This window comes from Choloepus didactylus, chromosome 1 (assembly GCF_015220235.1).
Source record: "Choloepus didactylus isolate mChoDid1 chromosome 1, mChoDid1.pri, whole genome shotgun sequence".
In the NCBI taxonomy this organism is placed as follows: domain Eukaryota; kingdom Metazoa; phylum Chordata; class Mammalia; order Pilosa; family Megalonychidae; genus Choloepus; species Choloepus didactylus.
The window spans coordinates 5,849,985-5,875,813 of NC_051307.1; the positions used below are offsets into that span (position 1 = coordinate 5,849,985).

At 45.6% G+C, this 25,829-nt stretch overlaps 1 protein-coding gene and 1 pseudogene across 3 annotated transcripts in view; one reads left to right on the forward strand and one right to left on the reverse strand.

Annotated features, from left to right (window-relative positions):
• FAM3B (FAM3 metabolism regulating signaling molecule B) overlaps positions 1 to 25,829 on the reverse strand; it is an 80,944-nt gene that overhangs the window by 22,558 nt on the left and 32,557 nt on the right. For all 3 annotated transcript variants that reach the window (XM_037831458.1, XM_037831461.1, XM_037831457.1), the window contains one exon: positions 17,606 to 17,729. In XM_037831458.1, coding sequence (XP_037687386.1) covers positions 17,606 to 17,729 — 124 coding nt within the window. The remainder of the gene's footprint in view (positions 1 to 17,605; positions 17,730 to 25,829) is intronic.
• On the forward strand, positions 13,545 to 14,678 carry LOC119530348 (annotated as a pseudogene).

The window sequence follows — 25,829 nt, forward strand, 5'->3', positions numbered from 1 at the left end:
GCTGGGGAGATGGCTGCAAGGATTTTTTTTCTCCCTTTGGCTCCCCTCTGCTCTTCTGGTCTTGAGACAATCAGCAGCGGGTGTGGGAAGGGGTATCCTCCATGTCAGACACCGAGGCGTTAGCCCTGCCCGCTCCCGCTGTGCTTCACTGCATGGCTCTCCCCATTGTATATGCAGCCGCTCCCAGGCTTTTTCTTTTTAAAGAACTAGTCCGTCTCCAAACGCCAGCCCACCATTTCCCCACACCACAGCGCGGCTGCGGGACTTTCAGCTGACTCACTCGTTTCAGAATGCAGGCTCCCGGTTTCACCAAATGCACATTCCCTGTGGATTTAGCAGACCTTGTCCAGCTGGTGCATTGCTGGCAGTGGTGTTCTGGGTCACTTTCTGGTTTTTATCTAGCATTTTTCATGGAGGTGTTTTTTTGCCCTGTCTCATCTAGCCACCATCTTAGGTTCTCCCCCATGCCTCAATTTTTTAAAGCAATTTCTTAAATGGGCTTTCTAGCATGCTATCAAGTGTAACAAGGCACATAAGAGAAGCCAACACAAACCAGCCGTGGGTGTATTAAAGTCCACTGTGTATTAAAGGCCAACAGAAATGATAAATAGTGACAGATATTCAGGGGTTCCAAATATAGAATTATCCAGCACAATTTAAAAATAACCATACAGAGTATGTTCAAGAAGATGGTAAATAAAATGGAAAATTTCAGAACTAGAAACTACAAAAAAATGATGCATGAATTTGAAGAAGAGCCAAAATGAAGTTCTTGAACTAAAATAATAAGCTAAATGAAGTCAGTGGATGGGTTTAACAGCAGATTAGGTAAGGCAGAACAGAGAGAAGTAGTGAACTAGAATATATCTTCCATGAAGGATGGAGAAATAAAAAGATGAAAAGTGCAGGGTGAATTATAAGCTGTAGTGAATACAGTACTAAGGTCTATCATATGTTTCATTAAGAGTTTCAGAAGAAGAGGAAAAAGAGAACAGGGCAGAAGATAAAAGGCCAGAGAATTTTCCAAATATGATGTAAGACTTCCATCCATGTATATTTATGAAGCCCAGCAAACCCCAGGCAAGACAAACAACAACAACAAAAACCAAGACACATCAGGGTACAAAAAGCTGCAACCAAAAACAAAGAAAATTCTTAAAGGCAACCAGTGGAGGAAAAAAAGGCAGTTATTTTTATAGTAGCAACAATTAGATAACTGTCTGTCTTCTCAAAAGAAACAAGCAATGCCAGGACAAAACTGAATGGTATCCTGAATGTGTTGAAAGAAAATGATGGCCTGCATAGCCTGGGAAAATATCCTTCTTGAATGAAGATGAGATCAAGACATGCCATGCAAACATAAACTTGAAGTATTAACCTCCAGCAGAATACCACCATGGGAAGCACTAAAGGACGTTGTTCTTCAAGGTCAAAGAAGGTATCATAATGTAAATCAAATATTTTTAACTGAATGATAACAAAAACATGACATATCAGACCTTTGAGGATGCCGTTTGTGCCAGTTTGAATGTATTATGTCCCCCTAAACGCCATCATCTTTGATGTAATCTTGTGTGGGCAGACCTATCAGTGTTGATTAGATTGTAATTCTCTGAGTGTTTCCATGGAGATGCCCCACCCAACTGTGGGTGATGACTCTGATTGGATGGTTTCCATAGAGGTGTTACCTCACCCATTCAAGGTGAGCCTTGATCAGTGGAGCCATATAAATGAGCTTGCTACAGCCAAGAGGGACACTCTGAAGAACACCCAGGAGCTGAGAGAGGAGCTGAGGATGAGAGACAGTTTGAAGATGGCCATTGAAAGCAGACTTTTGCTCCGGAGAAGATAAGAGAGGACAAACGCCCCAAGAGCAACTGAGAGTGACATTTTTGAGGAACTGCAGCCTAGAGAGGAACATCCTGGGAGAAAGCCATTTTGAAACCAGAACTTTGGAACAGATGCCAGCCACGTGCCTTCCCAGCTAACAGAGGTTTTCCGGAAGCCATTGGCCATCCTCCAGTGAAGGTACCCGATTGCTGATGACTTATCTTGGACACTTTATGGCCTTAAGACTGTAACTGTGTAGCCAAATAAACCCCCTTTTTATAAAAGCCAATCCATCTCTGGTGTTTCGCATTCCACAGCATTAGCAAACTAGAACACTGTTAAAGCACTGCTCAAAGAAAAAATGATAGCTTTAAATGCATATTTTGAAATAAAGAAGAAATATTGGAAAATAATAGGCTAAAGCTTCTCAAGAATAAAAAATTATATATATTATAGCAAAAATATCCATGGAGAAAAGGAATAATAATAAATGGACTAGGAAACAAGCATATAATAGGGAAGCCAAAATTTGATTCTTTGAAAAAATCTAATGAATTAATAAACCCCTGGTGACGTTGATCAGGGTAAAAAGAAGGCACCAATCATCAATGTTAGTGAAAAAGGAACACAGCATTTAGACTCTGCAGTCCTTGAAATGTTTAGAAGTTGTGTCAACATCATTACATCTGCAGATTTACAATTTAGATGAAACGGACAAATTCCTAGAAAAATACAACTTAACAAAACAGATACAGAAAGAAATAGAAATTTTGAACATTTTACAGAAAGAAACCCAGAAAGAAAACTCCAGGCCCAGATGGACCCAACAGCAAATTCTTTTAAGTGTTTAAGGAAGAAAGACAATTTAAAATAGACTCTGCATGAGAACAGAGAGAGCGCTCCCCGACTTGTAGACTGAGGCAAGAATATTCTTTATTCCAGACCCCAACAAGAAAACATTAGACGTCAAATTTATTCATGAGCATAAACACAGAAATCTGAAACCAAACAGGAGCAAACCAATGCCAGCAGTATATGAACAGTATAGTTTATCGTTACCAGATTTGGTTAATTCCAGGAATGTCAGATTAGCACTAGAAAATAATCTATGTAATTTTCCATATTAAGAGAATAATATTATAGGATCATTCTGATAGAGGCAGAAAAAGAGCTTGTATTAGATAGCTATTCATGGCTTGAAAAAACCACAAGAAACAAATAACTCAGAGGAAACTAGGAAGAAGAGGAAATTTCTTTACTCTATAAAGGATATCATCAAAAAATCTTAACAAACATTAGACTTAATGGTAAGAGTTTGAAAGCTTTCCCAGAGATATCAGAAACAAGGAAGCCCAGTGTCCCTTTATTTTCTGCATTTTACTAGAGATCCTCCCAATGCAGTAAGGCAAGAGGAAGAAATAAAAAGTATAATGATATAAAAAGGAATAAATGAAGCTGTTATTTAAGGTTATGGCTGTGTAGAGAAAATCCAAAAGTCTACAGACAAACGACTGAAATCAATGTTAGTTGAGAAAGACTGATGATATAAGATCAATACAAAAAAGAACAAATAATTAGAATGTGAATATATAAATAGATATCATTTAAAATAGCATAAACTGTCAAATACCTAGAAATAAATCTGACAAAGGATATGCAATATCTTTACACACAAAACTATAATAATGGAGAGACATTTTAGACCTATATAAATGAAGAAATATACCATGTTCAGAGATGAGAAGATTCAATATTGTAATCAGGTCAGTTCTTCCCCAATTGATCTATAGATTCAATGCAATCTCAATCCGTCCCTTTCAAAAAAAAATCCAGAATTTTTTTTAGAGGGAATGACAAGTTAATTCCAAATTTTATATGGAAATGCCACAGGCCAAGAGTAGTGCACACGTCCATGAAGAAGAGCAAACTGGCAAACTTTATACTACCTTGTATCAAGATCTAGCACAATTTTTTTAATTAAAACAGTGTGATATTAGCATAAGGGTAGACAGATAGGTCAAAGAAGCAGAAAGAAGGGTCCAGAAAGAGATTTATGGATACAAAAGTTCTTAATTATTCAAAGGTGATGCTGGAAAATAGTGGAAGAAAGACCCTTTTTTTTGTTTGTTAAATAAATGGTTCTGGGAAGTGATGTGAAAAAATAAACAGGACCTTAACTCCTACCTCACAACATACACTGAAATTTATTCCAGGTGGATTAGAGTTCTGAATGTGAAAGGTAAAGTAATCATACTTTTAGAAGACAGTATAGGAAAATATTTTCATCATCCAAGGAAAAGGAAAAAAATTTTTAAACTAGAACATAGTAATCTTAAAATAAAAAAATTATGAATTTAATCATATTAAAATTAAGAACTTTATTTTGAAAGCAAAAAGGCAAGCTAAAAAGTAGGAATAGGTTTTACATCATAAATAACAAATAATAGGTTCCTTCTCAAGATATATAAAGAACTCCTTTAAATCAATAAGAAAAAGACATAAAGCAACAGAAAAATGAGCAAACATCTTGATCAGGTGTAGACCCTTCTCCAAGGAGGATATTCAAATGTCTGGTTAATTTATGAAAAGATGCCCAAACTCATTAATTATCAGGGAAAAGCAAATTAAAACTAAAATGAACTATCATACTTGCCTACAAGAATGGCTAAAACTTAAAAGACTGAAAATAACAAGCTCTGGTGAGGATTTGGAACAATGGGAATTTTCATAATTGCTGGCGGAAAGTGAATCCATAAAGCCACTTTGGAGAAGTTGGTATTATCTATGCAACTGAAGATGTGTATACCATCCTTATGCCTTGTGCAACTGCACTCCTAGGTATATGGCGGTGAGGTCTGGTTACTTGATCCTTGCATGGTTCTTGGGGAGTTTGGAACTGTGACCGAGGCTTGGCCCTCAGGATGTACTTTACGTGACTGAGGATGCTGTACGGCATGGACAGAGCTGTGCCGTAGGCTCAATCAGCCTGCTGGCACTGTTTTGCGTGCGCATCAACTGACGGTGTACACGGTTTCACTGCCGGGACCCTGAGTTTCAGTTACAATGGCTAGTCACATAGCAGTGCATGCCTTCGGGACCAGCCCTCTAGAAAAGCCTCAGACCCTGCATACCCCAAAATACCCATGTCCTAATTCCAAGAACCTGTGACTAAATCACCTTCCATGCAAAAGGGACTTGCAGACTGATGAAGTAAAGGACCTTGAGGTGGGGAGATGGCCCTGGATTATCCGAGTGGATCCAGTATCATCACAAGGCAGGAGAGTCGGGAGTTAGATGGAAGCAGAGGTTGTTGTGATGCACGACCAGAAGCCAAGGACAGCAGGCAGCCTCTAGAAGCTGGAAAAGGCAAGGGAACAGGTTCTCCCCGAGAGCCTCCAGAAGTAACGCAGCCCTGCTGACCCACTGCGCACTTCCAACCTCCAGAAATGTGATCAAAAATTTGTGTTACTCAATGTCTCTAAGTTCATGGTATTTTCTTACAGCAACAACAGGAAACTAATACAGACCCCGAGACTCAGCAAGTTTCCAGGACAGTCCGCACGTGTCCCAATAGGGCAAGCTAGAGATCAAAGTGTGTCCGGTGTGAGCCTGGAAGCCTGAGCCTGACCTGTCTGCACAATGATGATTGCATATCTTTTTCCTGCTGCATTTGCACCATTTCATTGTTCTACACAAACTCTTCCAGAATACTGAATGCGGGTAGCTGAGCTTGTGCCTCAGCTTGCCAGGCCTGGGCCAGGGGACCTGATCACCCCCTGGGGAGGGTAGTAGGTACGGGCGTGAGTGCCCTCTGCAGCCCCCCCGAGCCTGGGGAGCGAGGTCGAGGCAGCTCCCTTTTCCTCACCCAAAATGTCACGGGCAGGGGAGGCTTGCCGGAGGAAACCGCCTTTCTCCCAACCGCCCTTTCCTCACTTCCCTATCTTGCCCACACACTCCCTTGTGCCAAGGCCACTCCTGCCACCGCCAGCGCGCATGCACCGTGGCCAGAACAACCCCCGCCCGCTGCAACGGCTCCTGCGTCCTCTCAGAACCAATCCTAGCCCCTCTCCCTTCAGTATTGCCATTTAAGGCTACTTCACCTCCTTTCCAGCCCTGCCCTTCTTACCAGCCTATATAACCTGTGATCACCCCTGAATAAAGCCTCTTTGGCGCATGCTCCTACTGGATGAAGAGTGTCTTGTCCTTATTGCCGCCCTCCACACCTTGCACGCCTCCCGCCGAGGACCCGGCCAAGTCCTCCGCCTCCCCCTCGCCTCCGGGAAAGAGCCCCCGCCGCTGGTACCCTTTAAGCAGCCCCGAGAGCTGAGGGCTCAGCTACCGGCCGTCCCTCCCCCCAGATGCAGTAACCCCGACCGCAACTGGTGCCCCGTGTGAGGAACGTCTCCACACGACAGTTCGGCAGGTTGCCCGCTCGCCCGGACGCCTCTCCAGCTTCCCGTTTCCTCGCCTGCAAGGTAAGGGCCGCCTCTCCTTCACCGCTTCCGGAGCCGTGTCAGGTTCACTGCTCCGAAGCCGCTCCTCCCTTCCCCCACGCTCTCTTCGTCCTCTTGTATGCGCACTTCTATGACCCCCGTTCCTCCTAACGCTCTCCCTCTTCCCCTCCATTACTTTGCTGTAGTTCTTTGTATCTTTCTTTCCTCATTTGGCACCGTGTGCCTCTTTGCAACTGCCCCCCCTGACTGCTCCCGTTGCCAAAGGGCACTGCTTTCCGCTCTCGCCGTCTCCTTCGGCCTCAAGGCCACGGTTTATCTCATTCTCTCTGCTCGGTAAACAAACCCCCCTCCTCTCCCCTCAGCTATGGGTAATCGTCTATCTACATGCCAGGCACCTCAAGTTCGTGCTCTAGCGGGTCTCCTAGACACGCATCGCTGTAAAGTGTCTGTCCGGCAGCTGCAAATATACTGGGACCTCCTGCTGCCCTTTAACCCATGGCTCACCACTTGCCATCTTTGGGACCCTGTTATTTATGATCGTCTTATTGATCGAGTCACCAACGCCATGGAACATGAGAGCAAGCGCTTCCCTCCCGGCTTGCTCCCCACCTTGATAACCATCCGCTCCTGCCTTCAAGGCTCCCTCCCCCCTGATCAAGGCCCCGTTAAATCCAAAGAAGCCCTATCAACCCAGCCAACAGATTCAGATAGCGATACTAATTCAAATCATGACTCGGACACGGAGTCCTTAGTCGAGCAGATTAACAACGCGCTCGAGGTGACTCCCAAAAAGCAAAGTAACACTGCGCCACGCCAAGATGGCGAACTTCCTCCTTCTTTTTCCATCGAGGGGAGGAAATGCTCCGGCGATGACATCAGCCCTAAGCTGGGCCGGAAACCGCATACGCTTTACCCCGCCCTTCCACAGGGCGGAGCTAGTCCATCATCTTGTGCCTTGAACCCCGCCCTTTCACAGGGCGGGGCTGATCCACCATCTTGTGTCTTAGCCACGCCCACCGCGCCGCCATCTTGCGACGCTTGGGGCCTCCCATTTCCGCCTTCCCCTTCGGCGAGCTCCCCCTCGGAACCGCTGCCGGCAGCTGCCGCCGCTCCTCCCACCCTGCCGACTAACAACCCCTGGCTGCCTTCTGCACCTCAAGGCAACCCTTGGGACAACGCTCCCCCTACCCCCACTCCCGCGCCAAGCCCTCTGCAAGCGCGTCCTCCTTTCTCTCGTGCTTTTCGCTGCTTTCCTCTTAACCTTGCCCCCACCCCACAGAGACCGCATGACTGGTATCCCATTGACTTAGATACTATCAAGCAGCTTCGCAGGGCCGTCAAGGAGGACGGGTTAGGTAGCCCATATGCTTCCCAAATACTGCAGGATCTCGCCATGAACTATTGCCTCCCTCAAGACTGGGCCTCGCTTGCCCGTTCAATTTTTAACCCCGGTCAGTTTGTTGACTGGCGTGCTCACTTCCAGGCAGAAGCAGCTAAGCAAAGTGAGCAAGACGCAGCCATTGGAGTCTATCATCCCCCCGAAGCCTATCTAGGCACGGAAGCGTTTCTAACTGCGTCTGCTTATATTAATGCACCTGCCACCTTTTGGCCTATCCTTTGGGGAATCGCCTTACGAGCATTTGCCAACTGCTCTGCCTGTCGGCCTAATAAATTCACCAAGCTCTTCCAGGAGCCGAGTAAGCCTTTCGCCACCTTTGTCTCCAGAGTCGAAGAAACCTGCGCTCAAAAGGTAAGTGATCCCCAGGCCCAATATTACATGTGCCCATCCTCAAATCCTGGAAAATCGTACTGTAATTCCCCCAACAAGTACTACTGTGCATACTGGGGGTGTGAAACATTAGCCACTAATTGGAAGCCTCCTGTTCCTAATCATTACCTTACCTTAAAGTGGGCCCCTACAGGGTGCAAACTCCCTACTGTTAACTGGCTCGGCCAAGAAAGTGAGGGATCCTGCACACATCTTAATCTTACAGTGCAGCTCCCCACTAATCCCTCCTGGTTACTCGGTCAAACTTGGGGCTTCAGAATCTATGAGAAAGGAGCCGACCGAGGATCACTTATTCTAATAAAAAAGGAGGCTGTAAACCAATCATGCCAAAATACTGCTTTAAAAACACCCTCTGGCATAGGTCCCAATAAAGTCATTAACCCCCTTTTTCCACAGCTCTCCAGCCTCACCTCAACTCCAACCAGCCGCACCTCAGCTGCAAACAACGCATCGCCAACCCCACCACCCCAACCTTTTCTGCCCCCCTCTCGTTATTCCTCTCCCCTCCTCAGCCTCATCCAAGCCGCCTTTGCCTCAGTGAACTCCTCCAACCCCAATTTTACCTCCTCCTGCTGGCTCTGCCTCTCCACCTCTTCCTCACTGTACGAGCCCGTTGCCTCCAACCTCTCCTTTTCAGAAAGCACAGAAAACAGCCCCTCGGAATGCAGTTGGAATACCTCTGCCGTCCCCCTGACCTTTCATTCAGTCTCCTATACGGGAAAGTGCGTCCGCCCTCGCTCCAGTAACTCTCCCGACCTCACTGCCTGTGCCAGCTACTCATCTCCCAGCAGCTCGGCAAAATTTCTCATTCCTCATAACTCCTCCCAATGGCTCTGCTCCTCTACAGGACTTACCCCCTGTCTCAGCACAAATATCATCAGTGAATATAAAGAAACTTGCCTCCTAATTGTCCTTATCCCTAGGGTCTTATACCACAGCGAAGAAGACTTCTTCCTCCGTCTGAAAAGAACTGCAGCTCCTGCCCTTCTACAAAAGCGAGAGCCCATCACCGTCCTCACAATTGCCTCCCTCCTAGGTCTTGCCGGCGCTGGCACCGGAATCGCTGCACTAGCCAGTCAAGGCTCCGCCCTAACTCACCTCAGGGCGGCTGTTGACGAGGACATTCGTCACTTACAAAACGCTATTTACCATCTAAAAATTCTGTCAATTCCCTCTCTGAGGTAGTGCTCCAAAACCGCCGAGGTCTTGACCTTCTCCTCCTCAAAGAGGGAGGCCTCTGCGCCGCCCTAGGAGAAGAGTGCTATGTTTATGCCAATTCCACAGGTCTCGTCGAGGACAGTCTGAAAAGGGTCCGAGAAGGACTGGAAAAACGTAAAAGAGATCGTGAAGCCACCAGTTATTGGTCCAGTGTTTTCACTCCCATCCTCCCATACATCCTTCCTTTTCTTGGCCCCCTATTAATAATTATTCTAGCTCTCATCTTAGGACCCTGCCTCATCCGCAAAATTGTCCAGCTTGTAAGGAAACAAACGGATGCCATTTTTTCCTCGTTCGTGCAAATCCAGTATCAGCGACTCGCCACCTCTGACGCCCCCCACTCCGAGATGACAACCAACCCTCCGCGACCTCAACGCCACCGGTCAACCCGCCGACCGCGAGGCCCTTCCCAATCACCTGAACATCGCTCTCGCCTCGAGTTCCAGCTTCTCTGAACCCCTGAACTTTAAACCCCTCACCTTCGCCCAGCCCGCTGCAGCGAAGCCATTGTCAAGCGCCCAGGCACCACACCAACACTGAGCTCCAGCCTCACCGAGCCACCGTCAACCCCTTTTTCCCTTCCCTGACCTCCCCCTTCCCTCACCCTTAGCGGGCCTCTCCGGTAAAGCCTCTTCCTCTAATTAGAAAAGAAAGGGGAATTGCGGGTAGCTGAGCTTGTACCTCAGCTTGCCAGGCCTGGGCCAGGGGACCTGATCACCCCCTGGGGAGGGTAGTAGGTACGGGCGTGAGTGCCCTCTGCAGCCCCCCCCGAGCCTGGGGAGCGAGGTCGAGGCAGCTCCCTTTTCCTCACCCAAAATGTCACGGGCAGGGGAGGCTTGCCGGAGGAAACCGCCTTTCTCCCAACCGCCCTTTCCTCACTTCCCTATCTTGCCCACACACTCCCTTGTGCCAAGGCCACTCCTGCCACCGCCAGCGCGCATGCACCGTGGCCAGAACAACCCCCGCCCGCTGCAACGGCTCCTGCGTCCTCTCAGAACCAATCCTAGCCCCTCTCCCTTCAGTATTGCCATTTAAGGCTACTTCACCTCCTTTCCAGCCCTGCCCTTCTTACCAGCCTATATAACCTGTGATCACCCCTGAATAAAGCCTCTTTGGCGCATGCTCCTACTGGATGAAGAGTGTCTTGTCCTTATCGCCGCCCTCCACACCTTGCACGCCTCTCGCCGAGGACCCGGCCAAGTCCTCCGCCTCTCCCTCGCCTCCGGGAAAGAGCCCCCGCCGCCGGTACCCTTTAAGCAGCCCCGAGAGCTGAGGGCTTAGCTACCGGCCGTCCCTCCCCCCAGAAGCAGTAACCCCGACCGCACTGAAGAGGTGGAGCACTGACCAACTCATTGTAGGGGCCAGCATTACCTGAATACCAAAACCAGAGAAATAAATTGTGCTGGTTTGTATCTATTATGTCCCCTAGAAAAAGCCATGTTCTTTAATGCAATCTCGTGGGAGCAGACTTATTAATCTTTTGATTAGGTTGTTTCCATGGAGATGTGACTCACTCAACTGTAGGTGAGACATTTTGATTAGATATTTCCATGGAGGTGTGGCCTTGCCCATTCAGGGTGGGTCTTATTTAGATCACTGGAGTCCTTTAAGAGGCTCAGGAAGACAGACAGGAGCCAGAGCTGACAGACACGCTTAGAGATGCTTGGAGATGCGGCAGAAGGATGTTTGGAGATAATAATCTAAGAGATGAAGCCCAGAGAAGCGAAGAGAGGACCCCCAGACACTTAGAAAGAAATGTCTTGGGAGACAGAAGCAAGGATGCAGAGGAACTGAGAGAGTGGAGTGAAGACAGAAGCCCAGAAATGTTTTGGATAAAGCCATTTTGAAATACAACCCAGGAGCAAAGGACCAGCAGATGCCAGCCATGTGCCTTCCCAGCTGAAACAGGTGTTCTGGACATCCTTGGCCATTCTTTAGTGAAGGTATCCTCTTGGTGATGAGTTAGTTTGGACACTTTTATGGCCTTAGGACTGTAAATCTGTAACCAAATAAACCCCCTTTATAAAAGCTAATCCATTTGTGGTATTTTGCATAATGGGGCTTTAGCAAACTGGAAAAGAAATTATAAGAAAACTATAGACCAACATCCCTCATGAACATGGATGCAAAAACTCTTAACAAAATTTTAGCAAATTGAACTCAACAATATATAGAAAAGATAATTTATCATGACCAAGTGGAGTTTATCATAACAAGGCAAGGTGGGTTTAACATCCAAAAATCAAAGTAATTCACCATATTCTCAGACTTGAAAAAATATATAATCACCTCAAGAAATGTGTAGAAAGCATTTGACAAATCCTGGCATCCACTGCTGATAAAAACTCTCAGCAACCTCAGAATAAAAGGAAACTGCCTCAAGCTGGTAACAGATATCTATGAAAAAATCTCTAGCTAGTCTCGTATTTCATGCTGCATGACTGAACACTGTCTCCCTAACATAAGGTAAAAGGCAAGGACATCTGCTCTCATCACTTCTACTCGGAATTGATGTTCTGATCTGTGCAATCAGGCAAGGAACAGAAATTGAAGGCATGTGCATCAGAAAGGATGTGCTAAAACAGTCTTTCTTCATATATGACATGGTCACCTATGTTGAAACCCAATGGAACCTACAAAATATCTACGAGAACTGTGAGTTTAACAAGATTGCAGGATACCAGATCAATTGTCTTTCCCTAGACTAGCTGTGAAGAATTGGAAATTGAAATTAAAAAAAAAAAAAAATACAATTCAAAAGGGCATCAAAAGATGACATGACATACTTAGGGATACATGTGACAAAAGATTTGCATGGCCTGTACACTGAAAACTACAATACATTGCTGAGAGAAATTAAAGATGATTCAAATAAATGGAGGGATAGGCTGTGTTCATTGATGTTTCAGTTTGCTAAAGCTGCTGAAATGCAAAATACCAGAAATGGTTTGCTTAATGGGAGTTTATTAGTTTACAAATTTACAGTTCCAAGGCCATAAAAATGTCTAAACTAAGGCATCAACAAGAGGATACCATCACTGTAGAAAGGCTGATGGCATCCAGAACACCTCTGCCAGCCGGGAAGGCACGTGGCTGGTGTCTGCTGGTCCTTTGCTCCCAGGGTGCATTGCTTTCAGCTTCTGATTCCAGTGGCTTTCTCTCTAAGCATCTGGGGGTCCTCTCTTAGCTTCTCTGGTGCAAACTCTGGGCTTCATCTCTTAGCTTAGCATCTCCAAATGTCCTTTTGTCTGCATCTCCAAGAGACCGGTTTCAATGGCTGCCTCCAAAACATCTCTGGGTTTTCTCTCTCTAAGCATCTCTGAACTTCTTTTTCTCTGTGAGCTCTCTTAAAGGATTCCAGTAAATAATTAAGACTCATCTTGAATGGGAGGGTCACATCTCCAAGGAAACAACCTAATCAAAAGCTCTCACTCACAATAGGTCTGCCCCCACAAGATTGCATTCAAGATTATGGCTTTTTCTGGGGTATATAATAGATTAAAACTAGGACAATTAATCATAAGAGTTCAATATTGTTAAGATATCAATTTCTCCAAACTGATCTAGAGATTCAATGCACTCCCAATCAAAATCACAGCTCACTTTTTGTAGAAATTGATACATCGAGTCTAAAATTCAAATGGAAATGCAAAGGGCCTAGAATAGTCAAAATAATTTTGAAAAAGAAGAATGAAATTGGAGAACTTATACTACTGAACTTCAAGGCTTATTTTAAAGCTACAGTTACCAAGATAATATGTCTAGCATAATAGAGAATCTGAAATTAGACACACATAAATATAGTCAACTGATTTTCACCAATAAAGGAAATTCAGTGGTGAAAGGTAGTCTTTTGAATAAGTAGTGCTAGAACAATTAGACATTCATATTTAAAAAATGACTTTGATCGCTATCCCATACCAAGAAAAGAAAGCACCTCAAAGTGGGTCATATCATATTCCATAAAACATAAACCTAAAACTAGAAAACTTCTAGAAGAAAACATGGGAGAAAATCTTGTGACCTTGCTTAGGCAAAGAGTTGTTAGATATGAGTGCCAATATTATGATCCATAAAATAAAAAATTGGTAAGCTGGACTTAATCAGAATGAACAATTTTGTTCTCTTTGATAAACACTGTTAAGAAATGGAAATGACAGCCATAGACAGGGAAAAATCATGTATTTGATAAAGGAATCTTATACAGAATATACAAATAAACCACAAAATCAATGAGAGGAAGCAATTTAAAGATGGCATCTTCCTCAGCAAACGTGTCAGCTACAGCGTCTGGGAAATCTGAGTTTCGAAACCAGAAGCTGAAGCGGGAGAACCAGGATGAATAAGAACCCCTCATTGTTCTTGATGGTTGGAAGGAACCATCCTTTTCTAAAGAGGATAATCCCAGAAGGCTCTTGGAGGAAAACAGTTTTGCAACTTTATTTCCAAAATATAGGGAAGCTTACTTGAAAGGATGCTGGTCACTGGTGCAGAAAGCCTTGAATGGACATCACATTAATGCAACCCTAGACCTGACTGAGGACAGCATCACAGTTTATAAAACAAAGACGACTTTTGATCTATACATCATCACTAGGGCCAGAGACCTAATAAAACTTTTAGCAAGGAGTGTTTCATTTGAACAGGCAGTTCGAATTCTTCAGGATGTTGTTGCATGTGATATCATTAGAGTAGGTTCTTCAGTATGAAATAGAGGAAGGTTTGTAAAAGGAAGACAATGGCTTATTGGTCCCAAAGGATCTACACTGAAGGCATTGGAACTTTTAACAAACTGTCACATTATGGCTCAGGGAAACATGGTTTCAGTCATTGAACCTTTCAGTGGCTTAAAAGATTTTTGAAAGGTAGTCTTAGATACTGTGAAGACTGTTCATCCAATTTATAACATTAAAACCTTAATGATTAAATGAGAGTTGGCAAAAGATTCTGAATTAAGATCACAAAGTTGGGAAAAAATTTTGCTGCAGTTCAAAGCCCAAAATGTGAATAATCCAAGGAGCCAAAGAAAAAAACTGTTAAAAAAGAATAGACACCATTCTCACCACCACAGGCAGAAAGTCATATTGAGGAAGAATTGGTTAATGGTGAACACTTTTTGAAGGCAAGTCAGAAAAAGCGATAGAAAATGGAAACAGTAAAGGCTAAACAAGCAGAAGGTCTCAATTAGAGACAAGAGGAAAGAAACAAAGCTTTTATTCCGCCAAAAGAAAAACCAGTTGTGAAACCTAAGGAAGGTTCTACTGAAATTAAAATTGATGTGGCTGCCATCAAGGAAAAGGTTAAGAAAGCAAAGAATAAGAAACTGGGAGCACTTACAACTGAAGAAGCTGGAAGCAGATGAAAAGAAAAGGAAAAAAAGGAAGTAACAGACCCCAGAAAATAATAATCCTGAACTAGAACTTACTAAGTTACTTCCTTTTGTAAAGGATTTTGAGATATGAGGACGTTTAGCTGCCTTATTATAAGAAATAATCCTCTGGTCACTTGTTTTCTCTGATTGTTTCTGTTCATCAAACAGCATTCTTTTAAAATATAAATTATGGAATTCTCCAAGTGTTTTTGAAAACTTTTGTACGAGAAGGAGGTATATATGTCTTTGGCTATGTTGCTTCCAATGTGTTCCAGGCGGGTTTTGCCTAAGCATGATTTTAGGAGCAATTCTTTAAGTTGTTTATATCAAGATTTGGGGGATGAACTGTTGCTTGGCTTTTGTAACTATTCATCAAATCTAACGTCTGAAGCATTGGTTAATCTTTCAATATAATCATGTCCTAGCATTTGGTTCTGAGGAAAATAAACGCAAATTTTAAAAAAATCAATAATAAGAAAACAACCAACCAAATAGAAAATGGGAGAAAGATTTGTACAGACACTTCACCAAAGAAGATATACATAGGGCAACTAAACATATGAAGAGCTGCTCAACATCATGAGTCATTAGGGAAATGCAAATTAAAACCTCAGTCAGATACCGCTACATACCTATCAGCATGTCCAATATTAGAAAGACTGACCATACCAAGCTGGCAATGGATCAACTAAAATTCTCATATTCTGCTGATAGGAATGGTACAACCACTTTGCAAAACAATGTTGAAGTTTCTTAAAATGTTAAACATACACTTACCATACGACCCAGCCATTCTAGCCCTGAACATTTACCCGAGAAAAATGAAAGCAGACGTCCATGTCCATAGAGGGCTTATTTGTAACAGCCTAAAAGGAAACAACCCTAATGTCCATCAGCAGATGAAGAGATGAACAAGTTGTGGTAAGTGCACGTAACTATCAACATGCACAACAACTTGGAAGAATATAAAAATAATTACACTGAGTGAAAGAAGTTAGAGAAAAACGGTTTCATTTATATAAAATTCTAGAAAATGCAAACTAAATTATAGTAACAGAAAGCAGATCAATAGTTGCTGGGGGATGGAGGGGGTAAGAGGTCAAATAGATAAAGCAAATAAGGTAAATATTAATTGCTGAATCTGGGTTGTAGGCATATAGATGCTACCCTACTAGTCTATCAATTTTTTAATATGTTTGAAAATTCACATAATGAAAAGTTGGAAAAGACTTATATTATAGCCGTTCTACCTTGTAAATTGAGTGTAGTTCTTCTGTATTCTTAGTTTTTGACAAGTTTTCATGTTTTAATATTAGCTAATTAAAGTCTCTTACTACTGAAATTTTTATCCCTGTTTTTCCCTGGGTTCCTTGTAGTTTATGCTTTGTAAATTTTTATGCTATGTAATGCAGTGCGTTAATGATTTTTAGATCATTCTTATAGATTAGACCCTTTATAGTTGTCTGATTAATGCTTTTTACCTTGACTTTAATTTTATTTACTATTAAACTCTCAATTCCACTTTCTATATTTATTACGCTTTTGCCTATCCTTTAGTTACCACCTTCTGAGTCATTTTCTATGTGTATGTGTTGCTTATATACAGCGTAGTTTGGGGTTGTGTCCTGTGATCCCATCTAGGAGTCATTTTCCTCCAGTTGGCAGTTTTCAGACCATTTATAATTATGAGAGATACATGATCTTTGTGACATCTTCATATTTATGTTGTTTTCTGCTTTTGTTGTTTTTTAAAATTGTTTTTTGTTCTTATTGCTTTCACTATCTGGTCTGTGTTTTCTTGGCTTCATTAAAGGTAAACATTAATTAAGGTGTGAGCATATTTAAAGGAATCATTTTAGAAAGTCAAAAGACAAATATAGAGAAAGTTTACACAACTCACAATAGGCTAACTTCCTTACTATATAAAGAGTTCTTACAAATCAATAAAACATCCACGCCACAAATAAAAATGGACAAAGGTTATGAACAGGTGATTCACAGAAAATAAACGCAAGGACAGTTAGCATAAGAAGACCCTCAATTCATTCACAGATAACTACAAAAATATAAAACTATCCCGAGATTCCAATTTTCATCCCTCAGAATGGCAAAGATGAAAGTACGTGCCCAAGCCTGTGTTAATCAGAATCCTCAGAGAAGCAGGTACCAAAAAAGGATTACATGTATAGGGATTTTAATAGGGGAAATGCCTATGGGAGAAAATGCAGGGGAGATGGGAAAGGCTGGAGGGCAGCCAAGGCGGGAAAACCATCAGGTCGCATGCAAGCCTGACCTCCAGTGAATGAGGGAGGGACAAGGGTCCTAGGCTGCCCTGTCATCTGGGGAAGGTTCCTCGAGGCCAGTGGGGCATCCTGGCGCCCGAGTGCAGTCAGCCGCGAGAGGAGCTGCGTCTCGCAGGAACCCCCAGGTGCTCGGCTGCAGGCTGGGAGCAGCCCCTGGGAAGCACGGCCTCCAGCAAACACAGGACGGATTTCAGGACGCAGCACCTGGAGCCCTCGGTGAGCGAACACCCTGCAGCTGGAGACCCGAGGGGCTCGTTCTCCATTCTCGGGGCTGACACATGCACGTGGCTGGGGGGAGGGTAATTTGGTCCCATGCAGTGACTTCAAAATTCAGAGTGGAAATTATTCCTGGTGAGGAATGAACACAGTTAACTGTCAATCCAGTTTTGGAACACAGGGTAGGGGTGTGGGGAGAGAACCCCCACTCATGGTCAGGAACAGCCACGGTTTCTCTCACTTAGATGAACCTGGATCTATTCAGGCCACTGCGAACCTGACACCTGGTGGACAGGAGGTGTGGGCTGTGAAGAAGGACGCCTGCTCCCAGCCAGGTGGGCGAGGTTCATAAGACACACCTGAAGAACGCCTTTGCCCGCTGAATCATGGCATCAGGAAAGCATGCAACAGAACCGGTACTCACAGCTCATCTTCAAAGCAGATTTTGGCGTACTTGTCTCTTCCACCCCCGCTGAGCAGCCGGTAGGCATAGGTGTTCGGGGGGCACGGTGCCCAGTGGTCACATTTCTGTCTTTTGGGGACCGGGGCTGTGACAAAGAAGAATGTAAGTTAGCATCGCACGGTCACTGATCAGACGAGCCCGCTGCTGGTCTGTGCAGCTTTATTCCAGCCCCTCAGAGCTCCTAGCAGCGACTCCCAGTGGGTGGGTGGGGGGACCTAGGGGCAGGGGTGAGACGGTATCTCCAGTTTCAGTAGGGGCATTGAAAAGTTCCCTAAAGATAGGGGGCTACTTTAATCTGAGTGGGAGCCACTGCCTGGGGCCTGATCATCATAACTGGTATCCCAGGGTGCGATGCAGAGATGCACATGTTGCATTACAATACAAGGAGGACACTGTGAGTCTAAGAGTGCAGGGGAGCAAATCGGCCACCTGTGGAGCACTTGACAGCTTCTGTCCTGGCAGCCCCAGCCTCCCCCACTGCCACTCGGGCCACTCCCCTGTCACCCATGCCCGATGAAATGGGCTGCCCTGGTCCCGCCGTGGAGTCTGACGATGTCAGCGCTGGCAGGGCCCTGGAGATGGTCTCACCTTGGATGGGCAAGCTGCAGCACCTGGACACCTCTCCCGTCCCTTCGTCACCAAGCCACACTCAGGTGACAGGTGTCACTGTCGTCAGCCACAGAACCCACAAGGCTGCTGGAGGTTCCCACTCAAATCCCAAGGTCCAGGGGAAAATGCAGCAGCACTGCCTCGGCCCTGACACTGGACCAGGGCTTGGCTCTCTAGTTAAAGGATAACTGTGTTTTTCTGACTTAGTGCACACGACCAGCAAATACAGCCCGTAGAAGTAAATGTAAGTAAGATACGATTTCATGACCAGGGCAAACAGCGCCCCCCTGCAGGTACAGGCAGGAGGAACTCGGGGTGCAGAGAAGCAGCAGAACATGGAGTGTGTCGCTGTGGCTGAGCTGAAGCCGATTCGTACCCAGTCCTCAGGGTCCTTGTCCCCAGCGTGGCATGGCTTGTACCCTTCTCTCCTTCACTGGACCGCGAATCTCAACTTCCAGCCCACCCAGCACTGCCCAGCCCCCACCTGTGTGAGTTCATTTTCTTAGCACTTATTACTTTCTAATATTGAAATATTTACTTTTTTTTTTTTTATTTCTCCATGAAGGCAGGGTTTTGTCTGTCCCCACCCACTGCCATTGTATCCCCTAATGAACATCAGAACCGAAACTCTGGTGTTACAGAAATCTGGTGTCACAGCAGACAGACAACTAAAGAGAAACTGAACCCGCCCTCAATCGCAAAAGCCGCCAGGGGACTGTGTTTTATAGTTTGTCTTCTGAAAGCGCATTACTGTGACTCACTTCAATTTACCAGTTTTTATTCCTATCGATTCTACCTATAAGGTAGATTTTATCTTTCCTGATTTAATTTCTGCCAGTAAAAAGAAGGGGGAAAACCTCTACATATTTCCATTCTCAGGGATCTTCATCATTTTACCTTTTGGTATATTTCCTTGCAGATTTTTCCTATGTGTGCAAAGGGTGTCTCCAAAGTTGGAAAACATAGGGCAAACTTATTTAAACAGTGTGTTACATTACTTTGATTTTCAAAAATTTCAATATAAAAATATATTGAGCATATTATTTGAAAATGTAACTAACATACTATTCAAAAATACAAGTGGCCCATTTCCCAAGTGCGCAGACATCTGTATGTGCAGACTCACATTTAGGGAGAGACAGTGCTACAGTGGGGTCACACAGTCACACTACACATGGCCTGCACGTACCCTTAGCGTATGTCCCAGTCTTCTGGGGCTGCTGGAACAAAGCACCACAAACTGGGGGGCTTAAGACCACAGTAACATGCTCTCTCACAGTTCTGGGGACTCGAGGTCTGAAATCAAGGTGCTGGGGGGTCCCTGCACCCTCTGAAGCCTGCCGGTTCCTGGTGGGGCTTTGCCGGTGACCCCCAGCTCCATCCCTGCCTCTGGCATATGGCGTCTCTCACTGTCTGTCCGTCCGTCTGTGGCCAAATTCCCTCTTCTTGGGAGGCTTGGGGCCCGCCCTACTGCAGTCTGGCCTCCTCTTAACTGGCCACATCTTCTGAGATCTCATTTCCAAATAGGGTCGCACACACGCGGCCAGGCATAGGACGTGGACACGAGTCAGCCCGCAACCCCACAGGTGAAGCTTCCCCTGAACAGGTGCGCCAGGATCTGTCCCCTGGAGAGCTGACAGGGCTGTTCTCGACACGACCAGGGGCGGTTGATTTAATCAGCCCTCCCTGCCCCTCTCGGTGACCTCTGCCAGGCTCTTTTGCCACCACTGCAGTGCTGAGTGCTGCGGTGACCCCACGGATGCGTGACCCTCCGCACCAGGTCTTGGGAAGGACACAGTCTGTGTGTGAAGCTGCTGTAGACGCTGAGAGATGCACCACGTTGACTAGCAGAAGTGGGTCATCGACACGTCGGCTGCCCAAGAGTTCCCAGAGAGAAGCCGCGAGGACCCCGGCTCTCTCCATAATCCCAGACGACATAGCGGTTAGGACAGCAGAACGACAGCAGGTTAGCACAGCGGGGAGCAACGGAAACTGGGAAAGGCAGTTTTACTTTGTTTTAAAGCCAGGCAAAAGAATGCACGCAGGGCACCTGGACCTGGTGACCCTAGAAGAGTCTACGAGGAAGATCTCCATGAGGCAGACGGGCAGTGTCGCCTCCCAGGTCCTGCACAAACGTGAAAGATGCTGCTCTAAATTAAAGCATCGAGAGTGAGGACACCGGAATAAAAATCGAGCTCTGCAACAACCCAGCACGCTGGCCTGAAAAAGCAAATGTTACCGTGACAAACTCCTGTGCATATCAATCTGTAAACCTATATATGGAACAATAAAGATGTTCTTGGATTGTTTGATAATCCAGTTAATGAAGAAGAGTGGATCATATAAACAAGCACACTGGAAAAATACGTACATTTCTTGCTGATGTGATGCAAAACTCATGCCATGAGAAGGAAGACATCTGTGGGAAAACCAGCTCAGGAGAACCATTAGCTCAAAAAGTACTTAAGATTAGCAACTACAAAGAAAACTAGGAATGCCCTGACATTTTCAGAGATTGTATGTGAAAGAAACTGGAGAGATGCTTTTCCAAATTTGACAGGATTCCTAAAAATGTATGTGCCATTACCAATGAAGAGGAGCTTCCCTAAACTATCAATAATAAATACACTTCAATCAATCATGCTGGAGGGAAAACTAGATTATCCTTCTCTCTGCAGAAAATTATATTATAAAACTGTTGTCATATGAAGAGGCAATGACCATGTACATCAGAGGTTACGGAGAAAGATGTACCAAGAAATTAATAATGTTCTTATTTCTCTGGGTTTTTATGATGTTTGTTGAATTTGTTAACTTTTAAAAATGAGTAATTTTTAATTTTTCCATTCTAAATCAGAACTCACTTTCATAACAAAACCCCCCAAAGGAAAAGAAAAGAACAGAAAAGAAAAGGGAAGAAAAGAAAAACAAAGAGAAAAGAAAAAAGAAAAAAACGGGCCTCCCTATTTTCTGACAACAAATCTGGCTGTTGTTTTGCTTTCCATGCAAATCCCATGTTCTGGTCAGTAAGTACCAAAAGCAATACAGAAAGAAGAGAGAAGTTAAACCTAAATTAGTAATTAAATATCTAAGTAATGGGGAAGAAGGAAAAGGGAATAAAGCAAAAGAGTGGTTCTTTCTAAAAATGCCTTGGAAGATTTATAAAATAATCAGCATTTTTACGATTCACCTAATGTTGCGCCCATACACTTATAACAGTTTTGACTTAAAAAAAATAGTTTTCATTGTAAAAATAAAGGAAAGGCGTGACTGGTTTCCTGGGACCTGCAGGCTGAGCTGGGGCCTCCCTCCCCGCCTCCAGCACCCAGTCCGTGTCCTTTCTGTGGCTCTGACACCGCAGTCATCCTGAGCCTCAAGTAAGGATCTCACAGGGCACCCGGGCCCAGCGCCCCCAGAGCAGTCCCGGCAGGGGCAGCAGATTGCAAAGGGAGGGTAGAGGGAGACGGCAGGAGCAGGCCGGGGTTCTGGGTGGGGAAGAGACCCGGGGTTCACAGGGAGCGTCTCTTGGGAGATGAAGAAAGGAGGACAGGAGAGAGAGGGAGGGGAGCGGGCAGCCGTGAGCTGGGGTCCTCACCCAGCTGCTCCTACTCCCCATCACGCCTGTCAGAAAGGAGCAGCAGGCTCAGGAGCTGTGGGTGCCCCCTCTGCCTGCCTGCCTGGCACAGACGCGGGGGCGTCTGCCTGCTCAGACCCAGGGACAGGGTGACCACTCCAGCCGAGCGAACACAGCCCCCCACGACTCTGGTGCCCGGCACAGCCACCCTCTCACCCCAGCTCACTCACCCAAAGGCCCGAGTGGGAGTCAACCACGGGGGTGCTGGAGGGACCCCCTGCCCTCGCCCTCCTCCCCAGCTATCCCTGCAGCCAGCAGCACCCCTGGGTGCTGGGGGGTCAGTGGAAGCAGAACCCCGTGCCTTGCTGGGAGAAGGAGCTGTGGCCGCGGCACTCGTAAGCCCTGCACGGCGCAGTGTGCTCTGTTTCACCTGGATGTGCACAGGTGCACTTTCTAGAAGGGAGGTGCTCGAATGCCATCAGCTCTCGAAGGACTATGTGGCTCTCCTGACGAGGGACATGACCTGGAGATGGAACGTTTATCTTTCTCACAGTGTCTGGGTAACACAAATGTCTTCCTTCCTTCCTTCCTTCCTCTCTCCCTCCCTCCCTCCCTTCCTTCCTTCACAGCCAGGGGCTTTCTTAGCCTTCCATCCATTTTCTAGAAGCACAAAATGTCATGATGTGGATGGAGAAGAGTGCATTCCTCAGTCAGGGCGGGGTTGTGGAGTGGCACTATCATCTCGGCAGACAGGGCCTGTTATGGGGTGAACTGAGTCCCCCAAAAAAGACATCCCCACCCAGTACCTCCGAATGAGACCGTATTTGGAAATGGAGCCACTGCAGATGGAAAGAGCCATGGGAAGATGAGGGTTTACTGGACAGGTGGGCTCTACATCCAATACAGCCAGTGTCCTTGCGAGAATGGGACATTTGGACACAGACCAGCCAGAGGCAGCAAGGAGGCAGCACGTGGAGATGGAGGCAGGAAAGGAGGTCTCGTGGAGCTGGAGGCAGAGCCCGAGCTATGCTGCCATAAGTCAAGAACTGCTGACTGCCGGCCTCCACCTGAAGCCAAGAGAGGGCATGGAGCGGAGCCCTCCCGAGAACCTCTGAGGGAGCAGGTCCTGTCCACATTTGAGTTCAAACTTCTGGTCTTCAGAACAATGAGGCAATAAGTTCCTGTTTGAAGACCCCTGGGTTTGTGGTGCTTCCTTACGGCAGCCCAGGAAGCTAATTCAGGGTCTCCTTCCCAGACCCTGCCTCTTGTCCCACTGGGGACATGTTGTCGAGGTTCCCCATGCTTTTTCTAAAATTCCTGCCCCAAACACTGGAAAAGCAAAGTTCACGCAGATGCACAGAAGCAGATGCACCCACCCAATGAACCTGCTTACTGCATCTTGTTCATTTGTCTCTTGGGAAAAACCTATCTGACAGTTTAAGACCAACCACCCCTGATTAGCAACATCGCTCTCCTTGGACACGGCTGCCTCCTCCTGCAAACTCCACACTTGCAGAAATTATTTTTTATTGAGGAAAGCCTGGTTCATTTTCTCTAGCTACTTAAAAACACAAACAAAACTGAGTAGCTTAGCAAACAGCAGACCCACGAGGTCTCCAGGCATCCACGGTGGCACTGATGGTTTATTGTCCCCGCATGAATGTAATGACTGAGGCTCTGACTTCAGAGTGGAGAAGAGGGTTTACAAAATGTATATCCAAATCCAACAAAGATTCCAAGATTTCAAAGAAACCACAGAGATCATTTAGTTTGAGTTTTATCAAATTTGGCTGTGCATCAAGCCAAGTGTTAAGACCAAATACACTAAAACAAATACAGGTTCATGGACTCTTATCTCAGACCCACAGGTTTTTTTTAATTTTCCTGAGTGGCATCCAGAAATCTTTCTTTCTTAAATGCTTTTTGATTCGGGAACTATGATCTTGTTGGCCCTTCTAAATGAGGAAGATGATTCCACCTGGTTTCAGAGACCCACTTGTAGTAGATTGAAATCATGGACCCCGACAAGGGCATGTTCGTAACCTTAATCTGCATTCCAGGGATTTACATTGGTGTTAACCCAATGTAAACAGGACACTGGAAAGTGGGCTATTAGTTAAGGTGTGGCCCAACTAACTAACCCATATAACTGAGTCCTATATAAGGAGAAGAAATTGGATGCAGTGAGCCCCAGAAGCCAGAAGCTAAAAGAGAGAGAGATGGCCACGTGGCGAGAGGCAGAGATGCAAGAAGCCAAGGAGCCCCGAGGATTGTGGCAAGCCAGCTCCAGAACGCTACAGACTTCAGGGAGAAAGAGGGCCTGGCCGGCACCTTGCTTTTGGACCTCTAGCCTTCAAAGTCATGAGGCAACAAAGGCTTGTTTAAGACAACCCACTGTGCAGTACGTGTCATAGCAATTGGGCAAACTAAGACTCCATTCAAAGTCACAAGAAGTATCAGTCAATGAGATCTGGCCTTGCCCATGTATGCAAGGCAAACAAAAAGGATGGCTTTCTGTTTGCCAGCTGAAAAAGCATTCCGGTAGCCTCAAATCACCTCATTGTTCACTGAGATTAAGTCTACAGAACTGAAAGGGCAAAAGGCATTCAAAGGAGTGCTGAGTGGAGGGGGGTAGTTTCCTTGTAATCGATGACAATGATTTATTGGTGCCTCCGCGTGCAGGGAACACAGCGCAGCTGCAAACCAGAGCTCACGCCGCCAGCTGCGGAAGCACAAGTCAGGCAGTTAAGTGGTGCCAGGGTGGAAGGACGCTGAGCTCTCCAGAGGCCATGGGTGGCGGGTCGTCGTTTGCAGACAGATGTGAGTGTGACCTATTACGTGGACGTAGCACACCATGTCACCCTCGGGAGACCTTGGGTGAGAGGCGGCACTGTTCCCTATATGTGGGGCACTGAAATTAATACCATGTGACATGTTTAAGATTATAATGCTGGGCTTTTTCTACATGCACAGAGTTGTGCTAGGGATTAAACTGTGTCCCCCAAAAGATTCATTAGAACCCTAAACCCCAGCCTGTGAATGTGGCCTTGTTTGGAAAGAGTCTTTGCAGATGTGATCAATTAAGATGAGATCATATGGGATTAGGGTGGGCCCTAAATCCAAGGACTGGGGCCTTATAAGAAGAGGCACAGAGAGACACATGGGGAAGGCAGAGACAGAGACACGTCTGTGAGCCAGGGAAGCCAGGGACAGCCACCACCCAAAGCAGGGCAGAGGCCACGGAGAGCCTCCCCCACAGACCTCGGGGGGCGCCCGGCCCTGCCGACACCTGGATTTCAGACTTCCGGCCTCCAGACCTGGGAGAGAACAAATTGCACTTTGCTACGGCAGCCACCGGAAACTAACACACGTTCTATTTCAGAGGATGTGGAATCATGGAAGGCAGAATTTATTTTGGAATTGGAAAGCACCTTAGCTATAGCTAGCATCTACATGTTCCTTCATTCACAGAAGAGAAACGACTCAAGGACACGAATTCTAATCAGTGCTAGAATTAGAATTAAAAATTAGTCTTCTCAACTTGCCCTTCAGAGTTCTCTCAACAACAGATATTTCACAATTATTCATTATTTTAATTTTGGTTGAGAGGGTAGGCAGGTGACTAAATCCAGCTCACCTGTTTGCTTTATTCTGTCTCACAGACTTTCTAAGAAAATGATTCGAATGCCTTTCTACCTGAAGTGTTGGAAGACAACCTCAATAGGGCTCTGTACTTGCCCTCAAGAGAAACCTTTGCAGCCTGTATTGTTAAGTGCATGTGGCTTCCAAACCAGATTCACTCATTTGACAAATACTGTTATTGAAATACTCGTTACTGTCCTAGACTTTACAGACGCAGCAGAGGCTAGAACAGCTTCATACACACGGAAGAGACAGAAAGTAAATGAGTAAAAAGATCATTACCGAATGTGGTAAGTGCTGTGTAGGAAATAGCGTTGGTAGCAAACATGCGTACTCAACTTCCTGAAAATAAACCAAAAA